At 42.8% G+C, this 17034-nt stretch overlaps 1 protein-coding gene across 1 annotated transcript in view; it reads right to left on the bottom strand.

The window, feature by feature from the left end:
* Positions 1-15524, bottom strand: part of LOC108701808 (polycystin-1) — a 43698-nt gene extending 28174 nt beyond the window's left edge. The window contains exons 1-8 of the mRNA XM_041577076.1: positions 14909-15524; positions 9506-9577; positions 6900-6971; positions 6471-6610; positions 4064-4326; positions 3478-3853; positions 3198-3378; positions 28-191 (exon numbers count right to left, since the gene is read on the bottom strand). Coding sequence (XP_041433010.1) covers positions 28-191; positions 3198-3378; positions 3478-3853; positions 4064-4326; positions 6471-6610; positions 6900-6971; positions 9506-9577; positions 14909-15306 — 1666 coding nt within the window. The 5' untranslated portion in view covers positions 15307-15524. The remainder of the gene's footprint in view (positions 1-27; positions 192-3197; positions 3379-3477; positions 3854-4063; positions 4327-6470; positions 6611-6899; positions 6972-9505; positions 9578-14908) is intronic.
* Between the last annotated feature and the right edge of the window lie 1510 nt (positions 15525-17034).

Here is a 17034-nt window from a genome sequence, read left to right as displayed (position 1 = left end):
AAGGGTAAGCCAGAAAGACATACTTACCCCCTGCCTTTCTTGCGCACAACGAATGAGCCTTCTCATTGCAAGAACTGCTCTTTACAATTGCACCTGGCACTAGTGGTAGCTGGGAACATTCCCAAAATAATGCTGGGTTCACCAAAGAAAGATCTTTAGACTGAGAAATGTTAACCCACGCTGGGTCATGGCTGGAAAAAGGAAGAAATAAATACATTGGTACAATTCCATTCTTATTTGTTATTTAATCAGGAAAGTTCAAATCACATGTCTTATATTGCCACTATTACTATAGGCACCATCTCTCCCTACTATACCTGCTATCCCACAGTCACAGCCCCTTCCCAGAGACTATTATCTCCACTAGAGATGTCGCGAACTGTTCGCCGGCGAACTTGTTCGCGCGAACATCGGGTGTTCGCGCTCGCCGGAAGTTCGCGAACGTCGCGCGACGTTCGCCATTTTGGGTTCGCCATTGTTGGCGCTTTTTTTTGCCCTCTCACCCCAGACCAGCAGGTACATGGCAGCCAATCAGGAAGCTCTCCCCTGGACCACTCCCCTTCCCTATAAAAACCGAAGCCCTGCAGCGTTTTTTCACTCTGCCTGTGTGTGCTGAAGAGATAGTGTAGGGAGAGAGCTGCTGCCTGTTAGTGATTTCAGGGACAGTTGAAAGTTTGCTGGCTAGTAATCGTTTTGATACTGCTCTGTTATTGGAGGGACAGAAGTCTGCAGGGGTTTGAGGGACATTTAAGCTTAGGTAGCTTTGCTGGCTAGTAATCTACCTTCTACTGCAGTGCTCTGTATGTAGCTGCAGTGGGCAGCTGTCCTGCTTCTGATCTCATCTGCTGACTGCTGCAATAACAGTAGTCCTTGTAAGGACTGCTTTTATTTATTTTTTTGTTGTTTTACTACTACTACTACTACTACTATAAGAGCCCAGTGCTATTAGTCTAGCAGTGTTGGGGAGTGGGACTGGTGTGCTAATCTGCTGCTCCTAGTAGTTCAGCAGCACCAACTTTAATTTTTTTTTTTTAATATTCATTTTTTTTTTATTTTACTTTTTTTTATTTTACTACCGCTGTAGTAGTGTATAAGTTGACCTTTTAGGCATTATTTGCCCTGTAGGCATTATTTGCACACTGTTTTCTTCAACCCGCCATCTAGCTGTGTGACCTTGTTCACATTCTGTCTAAATATCCATAATATTACCGTCTCCAGAAAAAACACCGGAGTGACTTTTTTCAAGCAGCATTCATATATTTTACGTAATCCGTATCCACCGCTGTACTAGTGTATACGTTGACCTTGTAGGCATTATTTGCACACTGTTTTCTTCAACCCGCCATCTAGCTGTGTGACCTTGTTCACATTCTGTCTAAATATCCATAATATTACCGTCTCCAGGAAAAACACCGGAGTGACTTTTTTCAAGCAGCCATAATATATTTTACGTAATCCGTATCCACCGCTGTAGTAGTGTATACGTTGACCTTGTAGGCATTGTTTGCCCAGTTTTTTTGGCCGCAGCCACTGAAGCACAGAGGCCAGAAAAAATATGCCATATAAATGCTGAAAATAGTCATTTTTTGCCATACGTTGACTCAACGTATATGGCAAAAAATTACTATTTTCAGCATTTATATGGCATATTTTTTCTGGCAACTGTGCTTCAGTGGCTGCGACCAAAAAAACTGGGCAAACAATGCCTACAAGGTCAACGTATGGCAAAAAATGACTATTTTCAGCATTTATATGGCATATTTTTTCTGGCAACTGTGCTTCAGTGGCTGCGTCCAAAAAAACTGGGCAAACAATGTCTACAAGGTCAACGTATGGCGAAAAATGACTATTTTCAGCATTTATATGGCATATTTTTTCTGGCAACTGTGCTTCAGTGGCTGCGTCCAAAAAAACTGGGCAAACAATGCCTACAAGGTCAACGTATGGCAGTTGTTTAAAGAGAACAGTAGATTACTAGCCAGCAAAGCTACCTAAGCTAAAATGTCCCTCAAATCCCTGCAGACTTCTGTCCCTCCAATACAGAGCAGTATCAAGCAGATTACTAGCCAGCAAACTTACTATCATCTGTCCCTGAAATCACTAACAGCTCTCCCCCTACACTATCTCTTCCAAGCACACACAGGCAGATTTTTCAGATACATTTTTGCCCTTGATCCCCCTCTGGCATGCCACTGTCCAGGTCGTTGCACCCTTTAAACAACTTTAAAATCATTTTTCTGGCCAGAAATGTCTTTTCTAGATGTTAAAGTTCGCCTTCCCATTGAAGTCTATGGGGTTCGCGAACCGTTTGCGAACCGCTCGCGTTTTTGCGCAAGTTCGCGAATATGTTCGCGAACTTTTTTTCCGACGTTCGCTACATCCCTAATCTCCACTGCTACTATAGGCACCATCTCTCCCTACTATACCTGCTATCCCACAGTCCCTTCCCAGAGACTATTATCCCACTGTTACTGTAGGCACCATCTCTCCCTACTATACCTGCTATCCCACAGTCACACTCCCTTCCCAGAGACTATTATCCCACTGTTACTATAGGCACCATCTCTCCCTACTATACCTGCTATCCCACAGTCACACTCCTTTCCCAGAGACTATTATCCCACTGTTACTATAGTCACCATCTCTCCCTACTATACCTGCTATCCCACAGTCACACTCCTTTTCCAGAGACTATTATCCCACTGTTACTATAGGCACCATCTATCCCTACTATACCTGCTATCCCACAGTCACAGTCCCTTCCCAAAGACTATTATCCCACTATTACTATAGGCACCATCTCTCCCTACTATACCTGCTATCCCACAGTCACAGACACTTCCCAGAGACTATTATCCCACTGTTACTATAGGCACCATCTCTCCCTACTATACCTGCTATCCCACAGCCACAATCCCTTCCCGGAGACTATTATCCCACTGTTACTATAGGCACCATCTCTCCCTACTATACCTGCTATCCCAGTCACAGTCCCTTCCCAGAGACTATTATCCCACTGCTTCTATAGACACCATCTCTCCCTACTATACCTGCTATCCCAGTCCCTTCCCAGAGGCCAATAAGACATAAACCTTGGTTAAGAGTATGGACTGGAACATTCTTGGCAACATTCTTCGTGCACCCCCCCCCACACACACACACACACACACACTTACAAACCTGCTGCTGCTACCTACTTCAGAAAGGATTCCTGTAGGAAGTTGAGTTCCTCTGAAGTTGCTATATAGGCAATGTCTCCACCAGGTATTGAGCGACAGTGGGCGCGTGAGTCCACAAACGACTCCTTTACTTGGTTCAACCAATAGCAATTTAGATTCCTCTGGAAGACACGTCCACCTCGAGGGCAATCGGAATCATCTGTGGGCAAGAACATAAATGTAGAATACTTCAAACTTGACAGTGAACCTACACTGTGCTATTTCTTACACCTCTAACCATTAATAGGAATATTCTCACCTGTCTGAAGGCTTCCATCTGGCTTATACACACCATACACCACCTGAATATCTGTACCCTGATGAACATTCAGCCACACTTCTACGTCATGCCCACTTTGTGCCACCGGAGGACACTGCAGCTCTGCCGCCTGCACTGGCACAGTCACCATCACTAGAGATTCTGCTCCAGGCTCCTGCCCCTCTGCCAGTACTTGCACTTTATATTGCCCAGGCAGACTGTACTTGTGATAGGTACTGCTACTTGCTGTAACGACTGGTTGCTCTCCAGGAACAAAATGCCAGACAAATCGTGTTATTGGGATAGAGGCATAGGCACTAAACTCTGCTAACTGGAAAACAGAGCAGTGCAGGGGGCCCAAGAGAGACACTGCTACCTGCAAGGAAAAGAAAAGGAGGTGAACAGGCTGAGAAAAGACAATGGCATACAGGCCTGGACTGGGATTCAAAATAGGTCCTAGCACTCCACAGGTTGCCAGTCTGAACCTGGTGGTATGGGGTGGTAAATAAATCTCCATTATTATTATTATTATATCTCTTTGATCTCACTTGGTTTTGGCTTCTCTAAAAGAAGTCTGTGTTCTCACCTCCACAGAATTAGGGTCAGAAATAACAGCCTTGTTGCACTGATGTTTTTGGCCACTGGCAGGACACACATCACAGGAATCAGCAGGCTCTGTGGAGATGGAGCCGCACAAACAATGTCTGGCATCATCTTGACCATAATAAGAATGACCATGGCGGAAGCAGAGAGCAAGGCAAGAGCTGGCAGATAGAGGAACCGGTGTTACAAATGAGTAAGGCAGCACAGTGTTAGGGGATCCCGGTACACAAGATATGTAGTGCTCCGCTGTAAAGAAAGAAGAACATTGCATTTGATCTAAGCTACTTTTATTGGCAGATGTTTGCAAATTGTGGGCTTAGGTCCACCCTTGGCCACAGTATAGTATTGAGGTCCCAGAGGGCACGTTACATAAATAGGTCTACAGAGCAATACAGGAAGGACTATGGGGATGAAAATGGTGAAAGTACAGTGATAATGTGCCACACAGTTTGGATGAATGGAAGGCATAATGGAACCCAGTAGAAAAACATGCTGTTTCTTGATGACATTGCACCAGATGGTGACAAGAGGGAGCAAAACAAAACAATATATAGTAGCACTGGTCTCAAAGTACAAATTAACAGCATTACAATGTAGTTAATTTGTACAGTGAGACCAGTGATACTATAAAAGGAGGGGAAAAAAAGTAGTAAACCCCCGACACTCTCTAACACTTCCTAATCCTTAATTGTCACTGATAATGCACTGGGTGCCCATTAATATCCTTCAACAGTTGAGAACTGAATTAATTCTGTGTTGTCATCAGTGTAATTCATTAATAGTTTTAATTGATTGTTACAATTAATTAATACAATTCATGAAATTAAAGTGCCAGTGCTGGTTTCATTCAAGTTATATAGCTACAGCAAGTATCAATTGCATTATTAATCACGTGCCAAAAGTATAACCACTACTATTTTACACCATTAAAATGATAAAATTAAAGTGCTAGTGCTCTTCTGGATGCAGCTTTAGGCTGTAGGTGAATCAGAAGTTCAAATTACGCCAATAAGTTGCTACGGTTAAAGTGCTAGTGATCTTCCAAATGCAGCCTCAGGCTGTCTGATTCAAAGTTCATAAGAATTTGTTTAAATTGCTAGTGCTAGTGCTAATCAGTGTTTTAAAAAGATGAGTTCATGATTAATTTTAAGTTTAAAAAGACCCCATAACCGTCATTTAAGAAATAAGAGTAGGAAAATGAAAATAGAGAAGAGGCGGAGAAGTCCAAATAAACTGAGTATTTTCTAGGCCCTAGGACTCCACACAGGGAGAAAGTAGGACACTGAGGATTTTGGTCTCTGTGGTTACCTTACTATCTGTTGGTAAGAACTAAGCTTCCCTGAAAAACCACAATTCGTTCAGTGCCATCGAGTAAAAAGAGATTTGGAGAAGTTTAAATGCGGTAATAGGGAATGCCGATAAGTTCGTTATACAGACTGAGGTTTATTAATAAATAAAATCAAAGAACAGGGTTCAAATTAATGTTCTAAAAACAAAAAAACAACCGGAGTTTCACTTATAACACCTCCTCCTCTCAAAAGAGGTGAATTTGAAGCTAACTAAGACCGCTTCTTCTTTTCTATCAAGAATAAACTCTATGGCTGGTTACGTGTGCCATTTAGGATGTGATGGAACACAGAAGAAGGATATGTAGTATGGGTGGCAACACCCTCATTGCACCCCTGGTTTGTAATGTAAAGAATGTTTAGCAGTGAATACAACTGCAACTGTTGGTCACAGCACCATGTGGAGCCATAATGAAAGAAAGAATATAAGCTGTGCACATTGCCTTCACTGTATTCACAAGAGAGGGATGAGGAGTCACAAAAGCATCCTCCCTCCTACCCCCTAACTTGCCCATCATTCAAACACATTAGGGAGCGACAGAGGCCACAACAGAGCCCTTAATGCTCTTGCAGTTCTGCTGGGGGGGGGGGGCAGGCTGGCAATCTATGGTTTCTGAAAAATAACAGAGGGCTGCTGTAAGATGCCATAGACAGTCACTATTTATTGGGCTGTATGGGTCTCTGTGTACCTGAAGTACCAGGGCCTATTTTGACTCTCAGTCTAGACCTGCTAGAGCACAGTAAAGACCATGATAAATACAAGTGAGCAATACAGGGCTGGTTACCCACTTCTTTGGAGAGACAGGCATAATAGCAATTAAGTAGTTATACCACTACACTGGGATAAAAAATAGGCCCTGGCATTCCAAGTGCTCAAAGGCCAAACTGCTGGACACAGGTCCAATATAGAGCACTGGTCTGTGGCTTATAGCAGCCCTTCTGGCATTTGTCAGTTTCTAGATTGCAAGTCCGGGTCTGACTATAGTTAGGACATTCCTGAGCCCAGTCATTATATAGTTCCATTTAATTCTCTCTCTCTCTCACCACAAGGCAGCACAGCAGCACCAAAACCCTGGACGCAGAGTTCTGTTTCCCGATCAGTCTTTAGGTCCCCTCCCCTCGATAAAAGTGAAATCAAACCTCGCAAGGAGCAACTGCAAGGCAAGCCATTGCCTGAGAGATCCCTGCAAGAGAGAAGAAGGAGCATCAGGAGAAGAACACAAGAGGACAGGCAAAGTGTCCTATGAAGTCATTTGGGGTGGGGTGTGCAATAGGAAAGGTTGGGTAGGGAAATCACATAAATTAGGCATATCCAGCCTCCAGTCTTGTAGCTACTGTTGGTTTACCACCTAAGGATTCACCCCCATAGACGGGTGCAAGAAATAAAATGGCCTCCTATTAACAGGAAGTCCGTTTAGTGAAAGAGTAAAAAATATTCAAGAAGTCCAAGAAAGGGGATGTCTCATCACTTACAGAGAATGCAGAGGCGGCAGGGAAACCACATTACTCTCTTCAATAATCTGAATTTGGTTCTCACGCAGGATCCTGACAAGAGAATGAAAGGGGATTCACAAAGCAGGAATTAGAAGTGACATAGAACCCATCAGGTTTCACAGGGAACAATGTGGATTTCATTCCACTCTGCAATTTCACAACTAGCATAGAAATCAAATTGGAATGTAGTTGATATATAGTATATTGTATAGGGCAATATTGTATGTTAATAGTGAAACAAGCACGGACAGGGATTATTTGGCAACAGGAGAACTATGTCATTTTGCATGGATACAAGGCAGATCATTGGGAGACATATGAGTGCAATATGGTTACAGGCAGAGCAGTGAGATGTATTTGAACATTAAAAGAACATTCAGAGCAGTGTGATGTTGTATTGGGACATTAAAGATACAGGCAGAGCAGTATGATTTGTTGGGACATTAAAATAACAGGCAGAGCAGTGTGATGTTGTGTTGGGACATTAAAGGAACAGGGAGAGCAATGTGATGTATTGGGGGCGGTAAAGTAAGAGCCACAGCAGTGTGATGATGAACAGGGATAATGTAGTAACAAGTATACCAGAGTGATTATGTATAGGGACTAGGCAGACCAGTGTAATGTATGGAGGCAATATAACAACAGACAGACCAGTGTGATGTTGTATGGGAGCAACACAGTAAGAAAAAAGAGAACATTTGTGGTCATAGTCTCATTGCCTCAGGTGATCCCAATGGTAGCCAATAAAACAACCATTTGGGTATTTTAAACTTAAAAGCAAGCAAGCTGCAGTGCTGATAAAATGTAGTCCCTGTGTAAAGTGTATAATGAAGCAATAGAATTCTTAATAAATCAGATGAAATTTGAGCATAGGACTGGCCAGATATGGGATGACTTTGACATAGTTGACCAACTTAAATCTATTGCAATATATGGACAAGCAATCCCTGTTTTGTTTAAAGGGTAAGGCATTTTTACTAGTAGAAAATGTGCAAAGTGTCTAAATATCCTATATATACTTATAGTTGGCAACAGGCAGAGCAATGTTGTATTGCGGCAAAACCAGTGTAATTATGTATGTAGACTAGAAAGGCCAACAAGATTTATATAAGTTCCAAACGGTGACAAGCAGACCAGTGGGATGTAGTTGCATGCAATGTAGTAAGGATGTAGTTGCATGCAATGTAGTAAGGATGTAGTTGCAGGCAGAGAAGTATAATGTTGCATGAGGGGAAATCAGGGCTGCCATTTGGGGGGGGGGTGAATTTAAAATCTTAAATTAAAATAAATTAAATTCCACTGCCCCCAAAAGAAATGACTGATTTATTAGCATATTAATTAATGCTTTTATTTACTATTTATACAAACTGCTTATTATAGAGCTACATCGGCTGTTTATATTGGGATCTATTTACTGAATTATGTGTCTGTCACATGAACTAGTTATGGAAGAACTAGTTATTGGGCCCCACAGCAAGATCATTGGGCACCCTAGACTTATGTCATTTACGTAACTTTTGCAAAAACATACCTAACATATGTAAATCCATACTTTACATAAGGAGCTTAGGTAACTTGCGTATCAAGCAATGAGAGGGCAGAGCAATGTGACAGGGGCAGGTACGTGAGTAGGTTAAACTCCATAGAAGCTAAATGAATTAAAAAACGGACTTACTAGTACATTGATTATTTGTACTATTTATGTGAACGATTACTGAGTAGTTATGGGGCCCCACTACAAGATCATTGGTCCCTAAAATCTGGATTTTTCAATTTTCATTGTGCTCCCTATAGGTCCTGGGGCGCCCCAGCAGCTGAAGGGCCTGTTTCCTCTATAATTACACCCTTGGTTTTCAGTACAATGATTGGTGGGTTTGTATGATAGTAACTGTGAATTACATCCAACAAGTTCAACCTTTTGTCCTAGCAAAACCTCCATAACTGCTTGTTAATCATTTGATTAGCAACAGGGCTGGAACTAGGGGTAGGCAGAGTAGGCACGTCCCTAGGGCGCAAAACTGGGGGGGGGGTGCCAGGCACATACCTTCTCAGCTTCTCATACCCCCTAGTCTGGTCCCCGGTCTCCCAGTGTGTGCGGCCTTTTTAGCACATGCGTGCTGTTTTGCACCTTTTTTTCGCTCATGTGCTAGCTCAGTTTTTCGCGCATATGCGTGCTTCGTTTTGCGTGCGTTCGGTTTTTCGTGCATGCACGACTGTGGGACGCTACGACCGGCCAGGCTGCCTAGGGTGCCTGGCTGGGTTGGCCCGGCGCTGGTTAGAACACTCAAACGGCATGGCTACAAATGTTGGTACTGCATGCTTTTGTTCATGGGGGCCCCATATAACTAACTTAGGGCCCCAAAATGTTTAATGGCGGCCCTGGGGGCAATAGTAATAGGCAGAGCAGTATGATGTTGAACAGGGTGAAATTGCACCAGGCAGACGAGTGTGGTGTTATTTGGGTGATCAAGTAGCAGAGCAGTTTGATACTGTGTATAGACAAATAAGTGAAACATTGGTAGTCAATAGTAATATTCCATCTATGTAAATCAGCCCCCCATAGTGCCTGCCCCACTGATACTCACAGCTTCCTCAGGCTCCTGTGCCCAATCACATCTCGTATTCGGAGCAGAGTCAATTGGTTGCCTGAGAGATCCCTGAATAAAGTGAAATATACGGTATGTATGTTATATCTAAAAAACATATACAATAACCCTGGTTCCTAGTATACACTATCTCTTTATCCTCCTATCCCCATAATTAGAGTTCCTGCAAACACAGTGTCAATGAGGGAAGATGATTTCAGTCACAGCTGGACACACTGCCCCCACCCGTTCCCATGGTAAGGAATTGGGATTCAGAGAAGACAGTACATTCCTAGCCTGTCCCAGCCGCTGCTCGGATACCCAGACTTGTACAAACCGTGTGGGCACCGTTACTATGGATCTCTGGCAAACACAGGGCCTTCCCCATAACTTAGCAGCCGTGGGTGCATAAAGGGCAAGGAACTGAAAGCTTCACATGCAGAGGGTGACGTGGATTTATTCAAGGGATTCTGCTGTCACACATTTACTAGTCCCATTGAAGCTTTAATAACGCTGCGCCTTTTCTATCCTATTAGACGTGGGTTTGTTTGTTTGGCCTCAGTTAAACTTCCTTATCTTCTGCGCTTGTAGCCAAATTAGTAATAGATTTCCCTAGGCAGCAGTGTAGTCAAATAAATAAGGCTTTCAGATAATGGGAAGCTGATTTGATTGTGTCCGATGAATCACAAACCCCCATATGCAATAAAAGGCACTAAGTTTGCCCAGGAGCAGTAACTTTGCTTTTAAACTGGCAATCAGTAGATGCTAACTGCTGATTGGTTGCTATGGGTTACTGCTCCTGGGTAAGCTTATTGCCTTTTATTAGATAGCCCCCTTAATGTGATCCTAACAGTTTTAAGTGTATCCTTTTAGAATACTTGCCATAAAGCAAGATAGGACTGCTGTTTGCAGTGGTGTAATTAGGTGTTACTGGGCCCCACGGTAAATTATTTTTCAGACCCCCTGAAATGTATAGAGATTCACCTGTTTTACCAATATTTATTGAAATTGCATATGAATTAGGGCTTCATGGGGCCCATGTACCCCCCTGCAGCTGCAGGGTCTCCCTCCTCTGTAGTTACTCCCCTGGCTGTTTGCTTCCCAGAAAGGAATTAGAGACTTCCCTTCCTATTTGGAAGGCCAAAAAGAACTTATCAACATAAACTTTTACTGCAGGGGCATTCTGTGGGATCCCTTGCCACTAACACCCACTCTGTCCCAGTTAGGGTTGCCACCTGGCCAGTATTTTACCAGCCTAGCCGGTAAAACAACCGCCAAGGCTGGGGCCGGTATTTCAAATTTACCGTCAATGTAGCTGCCAGTAAATTTGTAATATCCCTAACTAAAGCCCTTGGCCTGCCCCAATCTGCACAAAATCTACCTTTTCTTCGGCACCTGGCTTATGCCGCCCCCTTTGACGTCTTGCCCCGCCTCCTTTGATGTCACGTCCAATAGCACACCATGACCCAGCCCCCTTTGCAGTCATTCTCCACCCCTTTTGACATCACGTCCCACCTCTTTTTACCGCCCCCAGCACCGGCAGGTGCAAATTTTATTGAAAGGTGGCAACCCTATCCCCAGTACATCAGCAATCTTTGTTAAAGGAACAGTAACATCAAAAAATGAAAGTGTTTTAAAGTAATAAAAAATGCAGAAATATTACTATTGTTTATATACAGTAAATAAGCTGCTGTGTATAAATGGGGGCAGCCATTCAAAGGAGAAAAGGCTCAGGTTACACAGCAGATAAATTCTGTAGATGGTATCCACTATTTAACCTGTCCCATATAGCCTTTTTTCAGTTTCTGACATTACTACACAGCAGCTTGTTTATATGAACTATAGTAGTGTTTATGAAGCAAACATCCGTTTTACCAGTGCAGGGCAACACTACATGAAATGTTTTATTGGTTTTCCAAACACATCAAGTAAACTTGCTTAAGATTGTCAAGCATATAAACATAAATTACCATACATTAAGGTACAGTAGAGTAAGATAAAATAAAATATAACATAGCATAAAATAAAATAAAATAGGGTGTCTGAGTTTCACTCAATATTATATAAATAAAGTTGGGGCATTTTGTTTTATAGGTTACCATAGCAATGGAATCATACATGCAATGCTGAGAAAAGCAGAGGGTCGTTCTCATATGAACATGATCTTTTCATTACATTAAAACACTTTAATTTTTTGTTGTTACTGTTCTTTAAGTGAGTGGGGGGTAGATCGGTGGCTATATCAAGTGTGGGTTCTTTCTGAAGCCCTCTCTTTGCACCCCTACTACATTTTAAACAATCACCACCTGCCAAAAAATGTGTTCCAGCTCTTTCAGGGGTTTGCATACAAAGTGTGTGTGGGGGGGTTCCCCTATCCCAGTGACATCAGCAGGCATATTCCGCCCCTTCTGATGAGGCATCCACATATACCACACTAGTATATCATGGCAAAAGAGGGCGTCACTATTAAAAGTCAGACAAAGCCTCATTACTAGGGTCAGGCATGGGTTCGGGTGGGTAGAGGTTGGAATATTCCCAATCAATCATCTCTACTGTGTACCATTGCCCTTAGAAATCACATGCACTGAGCGGGGTGGGTGATGGCTAAAGAGGGTGGTATAACTGTTATCATTGCAATACAGGGTGTGCTGGGGCTGGTTTCACTAGAGGCATGACGTGCTTCTGTGGGTACAGAGATCATCAGAGAAATTCCACAGCTGATAAACATCTTCTCTTCCCATTTATTGCCTGCACCTAGAGACCTCAGACTCATTCCATCCCCAGGAAAGGGCCCTGTCTGGCCTAAGCACTCTGCCGGAAGATCATTCCGTGTTCAGACCACCCTTTCCGTGCGGCTGTGCATTGATATAGACTAAGGAGGATATCCTGCTCTGGCATATTCTAACAATGTTTCACTCCAGAACTTTATTTACTGAAGGATTCTCTCACTTTCACCCGCTTGCCTACTCTGAGCCATGTGTATTACGTCACTTGAACTTTAGGCATTCTCCAGTTGTCGTTTAAAGGGAAACATCATAAAATAAAGTTCATATCTCTGCCTAAAACAATGCAATGGAGCATATTTATCAAAGGGGGAATATACAGCTCACCACGGATTGCCAGTGGAAATTATTCACGTGTACAGGATATGTTTAGTAAAGTGATTGTGCGCCTTCAAATTAACTTTTAGTATAATGTAGAGAGTGATATTCTGAGACAATTTGCAATTGGTTTTAATGTTTAATTATTTGTAGTCTTTGAGTTATTTAGCTTTTTTATTCAGCAGCTCTGCTGGAAGATGGGGCTCAAATTACCCTACCAACCATGCTTGATTTAAATAAGAGACTGGAATTTGAATAGCAGAGGCCTGAATAGAAAGAAGAGTAATTAAATGTAACAATAAATACGTGTTTAGCCATGTGTTTCTTAGATGGGGTCAGTGACCCTCATTTGAAAGCTGGAAATAGTCCAGAAGAAAGCATCAAATAGTTTAAAAACAACAAAAAGGAAACACGAAGACCAATTGAAAAGTTGCTTAGGATTAGCATACTAAAAGTTAACGTAAAGGTGAAACCACCCCTTTAAGAGGATGACCATAAAGTGAACTCTGTTTTCACCCTTTGATAAATGGACCCCCTATAGAGACCGATATGTAGCAGAGAGCTGGGAAGTTCCCTTCTGGCGAACTTTATTTTCAATCTTTGATAACCATATGTAATCCACTGTAAACAGCAATCCTGCACTGCTTTATGGCTGAGATTCTAGCTATCTTTATAACAGAGCATTCTGTCACAGTGACATAGATCCTATCTGATACCCATTGTAAGCAGCAGCCCTGCCCTGTTTATGGCTGAGATTCTAAAAGTGGCCATAGACACACCGATAATATCGTAGGAAATTTTTGTATGATAATCGGTGCATGTATGGTGCGAGACAAGCAGACTGTTATTGACAGAAGATTTGGATATTGGTTGGCTCGTCGATCAGCTGGCTGGAAAATTTTAATTGGAAGCCTTTGAATTCATCTGAACATCACCCATTGTTAGAGCTGAATCGTCAGATACAGGTAGAATTCTGTTGTTTCTCCCTGTATGTTTGACGATTAAGCTCTACAGATGTGTTTTGAAACAAATGATCTTTCCTGGAAAGATTGTAATTGGAATGTCTATAGCCACCTTAAGGCTGATGCAAACCAATGGCTACAAATTATACCATACATTCAAAAGCAGATTAGATTTGTGTAACCAGGAAAGACTTTATCTATTTGCATGCAAATTACAGAGTTTAGTTGCACATGTAAATACAGTTTCGATATTTACAAGAGCCGATCTATGCTCACTGGGAAACTCTTGGCTGAAATTCAATAGATAAGCAAGTTTATCATCCATCCCAATTCACTCATTGTAGAGACTATGCTCTGTATTACTGTGTAAATGGAAATCTTGAGTAACGTTTGGCGAATGAGTTACCCTGATGTTTTTTTATATATCTGTTATCCTGTTATGAGCTAAAGGGGCCCAGTCTGAAGGCCAGTTATGGAGAGATTTGGGGTGATGCTTATTTGTGCCCTGGGTACCCCTGGAACTAAAGCAGGGTGACTGTTACCCAAATGTATCTATATATCTGTAACCTTGTTTGTTTTAGTAATACAATTAATGTAATTCTGTTTTCCATGTGTTTATAACACAAGGCCATGGTTACACAACACACTGCATTTAGGCACAGATTATATTTCTGTATCTAGGAAGGTATTTACAGTATTTGCATGGAGATTATTGTACATTGTTTGAACATGTAAATTCAGTTTTGGTGTTCACTTACCCAGATTGGGCAACTTTCAGTAATCACGATAAGTATCTGCTCATAACTTAACCTCCAAGTTGGATTTCATCATTTTAATGGACCCTCTGTGTCAGAGGCCCCCAAACAACGTGAAGGTAAATTGGGTGAGAATTGGTGTTATTTCCGAGTTACTGTTGTGGACACACTATTATTCTGAACCAAGGGGCCTTGGCTGGACACCAAAGATGCAAATTGTCCAACTATATCATTACTGATAAATAATGCGTGACAGATCAATGGTAAATCCTAATATCAACCTGAGCTGCCAGGCAATGCTCACCCAAGTAGAGGGAAGTAATAATTGCATAGCTGAGCAATAACTCGCTCTTTCTCCCATATGTGACACATATAATATAAACATAACGGTTGCTTTAAAAATCAATAAATAATCAGAATAATGTGCCTTTGACCAGTCGGATACAGTTATGCCATGGCATGTGGCTCCTGTGGCAGTCCCTACACAGCTGTTGACTGGTATAGGCACCAAAGAAATTTCTAAGGAATATTAGAGAGGACAATAGCAACAAATATTTAACGATTTGCAGTTTTTCTGTAACTCACATGATGGCGGTATCCGGTGGGCAGTCTCTTGCTGCAGGTATCTTCCACAATCCAGCTCCTGAGCAGTTGACAAGTGTTGGCGTACACCTGCAGAGTGGGGGGCAGCGTGAAAACCAGATGGGCATTACTGTGTCTGTCCCCTCTTGCTGCTCTCCAGGAGCGATGCTGTCGATCAGTAAATCCAGGCCGTCTAAAGACTGAGAGTTTGTGGATCTGCGCAACAGTTTTTGCACTGCACCCCTAGATTTAACCTGGCTTCCTGCAGAGTTGAACACCTGACCTGGGGTATTATCAGCAGGCAGAGTTGTCCCAGAAGCACTTGCAGCTATTAAGATGAGAACAACCCAGCTCCGCAGTACAGCATCATCAGATAGCCCACCTGCCCATGACACCGACATTATGGCACAAGCCAGTGTGAAGTGGCACAGATGTAAATTCGATCATTCCTATTAATTTATCTAAGCACCCACCCCATCTCTCGTATGTCTGTGCCCCAGCTGCAGGAAATGTTAGTCTCTGTCCCTACTCTCAGAACCTGTGCCCCCCCCATCCTTTCTCTCCCCGCACACAGGACCTGTGCCCCTGCATATTCTCCTCCCTCTGCCTTTGTCTCTGAGACTGATGTTATTTCTTTTCTTTTAAAGAATGTCAGGGCCGCCCCCCCCCATCATAAATTCCCCACAGACCATCTTCAACCTGCACCCCCCAGGGAGCCCTGTTTTCATTCCCATGAGGGGGAGGGAGAAGGGGAGAAAAGACAAAGTGACCTCTGGTGGATGGTTAATGGACAGGCAGTTTGTTTTTTCTTACAACCCCCCCCCCAAACGTTGGGGTTAATTATCCTGTCAGTATTATCATTATTATTATTATTACCCTGTCTTTATATGGCACTAAAACTCTTGTCTAACCAAATCTAGGCATGTATGGCCATCTTAAAATATTCCAGACATTGGTTAATTATTCTCATTACTCCCTGTTCCAGCAGAGCTTACAGTCAGATCTCCCTACCACAGACAAATTTGTGTAATATGCAGATGTTCCCCTGGTTGAAATCAAACTCAGGACCCCGGTTTATATCTGTAAATTGCCTGTACCAGCATTCTGCAATGTTCCACATGTGGGTAGGGCCGGATTTATATAGCAGGTGCCCCTAGGCCCACTGTCATTTGTCGCCCCGTCCCTTCCCTTTTATTCAATCAAACTTTCATCATCGGGACCAGAGCACTAGGGATTGGGGTACAGGAAATTTTAAAAACGATCGTATCGCCTGTGCCTCCCCAGTGTTTCTGAACCAATGTGGTTGGGCATCATACCGCTCCCTAAAATCCTGCTGCCCTAGGCCCGGGCCTTGGTGGCCTCTCTACAAATCCGGGCCTGCAGGTGGGTAAGAAAAAGACCAGCATGTAAAACCTCTGCCCCATGTGCTCTACTGTTGCACTATTTTTTACATCTTACCCTACTGGAGCCATCTTGGTCTACTGTTCCTGTCATGCTAGTTGTGTCCTCTTGTTCTTGAACCATCTTGTTCTTCTGTCAATGTATTGACCTGCTGTTACCATCTTGTTCTACTGTCAAAACTGTGACCTGCCGGAACCATCATATTCTCCTGCCACCATCTTGGTCTACTGTCATCATCTTGACCTGCTTGAGCCATATTGCTCTACAGTGCACTCCAGCTGGAGTAATTCTGTCTCATTGTGCACTGCTGAAGCCATCTTGATCTGCTGACCCCATTCTGTACTGCTATATTGTTCTATTGTCAATATGATGTCCAACTGAAACCATGTTCTTCTTCTTTCACCATCTTGACCTGCCAAAACCATACTGCTATGTTGGAGCCATCTTGATCCACTATCACTATCTTGACCTGCTGGATGTAGTGGCATAACTAGAAACTTCTGGGCCCCCAGCAAAATCATTTAGTGCACTCCTACATTTTCAGAATACATGTTTCTTAAATATATGGTCAGATTCTCACTGCAACCCTATACCCCCTGTTCCCCCAGCAGGATCTATCTCCTCTATAATTATACTCTGGCTAGAACCATATTGTTTTACTGTCCCCATTCTGCCCTGCTAGGGCCATCTTAGTGATCACCATTTTGCTTTTCTGTCACAATCATGAC

This window comes from Xenopus laevis, chromosome 9_10L (assembly GCF_017654675.1).
Source record: "Xenopus laevis strain J_2021 chromosome 9_10L, Xenopus_laevis_v10.1, whole genome shotgun sequence".
Taxonomy (NCBI): domain Eukaryota; kingdom Metazoa; phylum Chordata; class Amphibia; order Anura; family Pipidae; genus Xenopus; species Xenopus laevis.
Note: the sequence above shows the minus strand (reverse complement) of the source record. Positions and strands in the feature narration are given on the sequence as shown.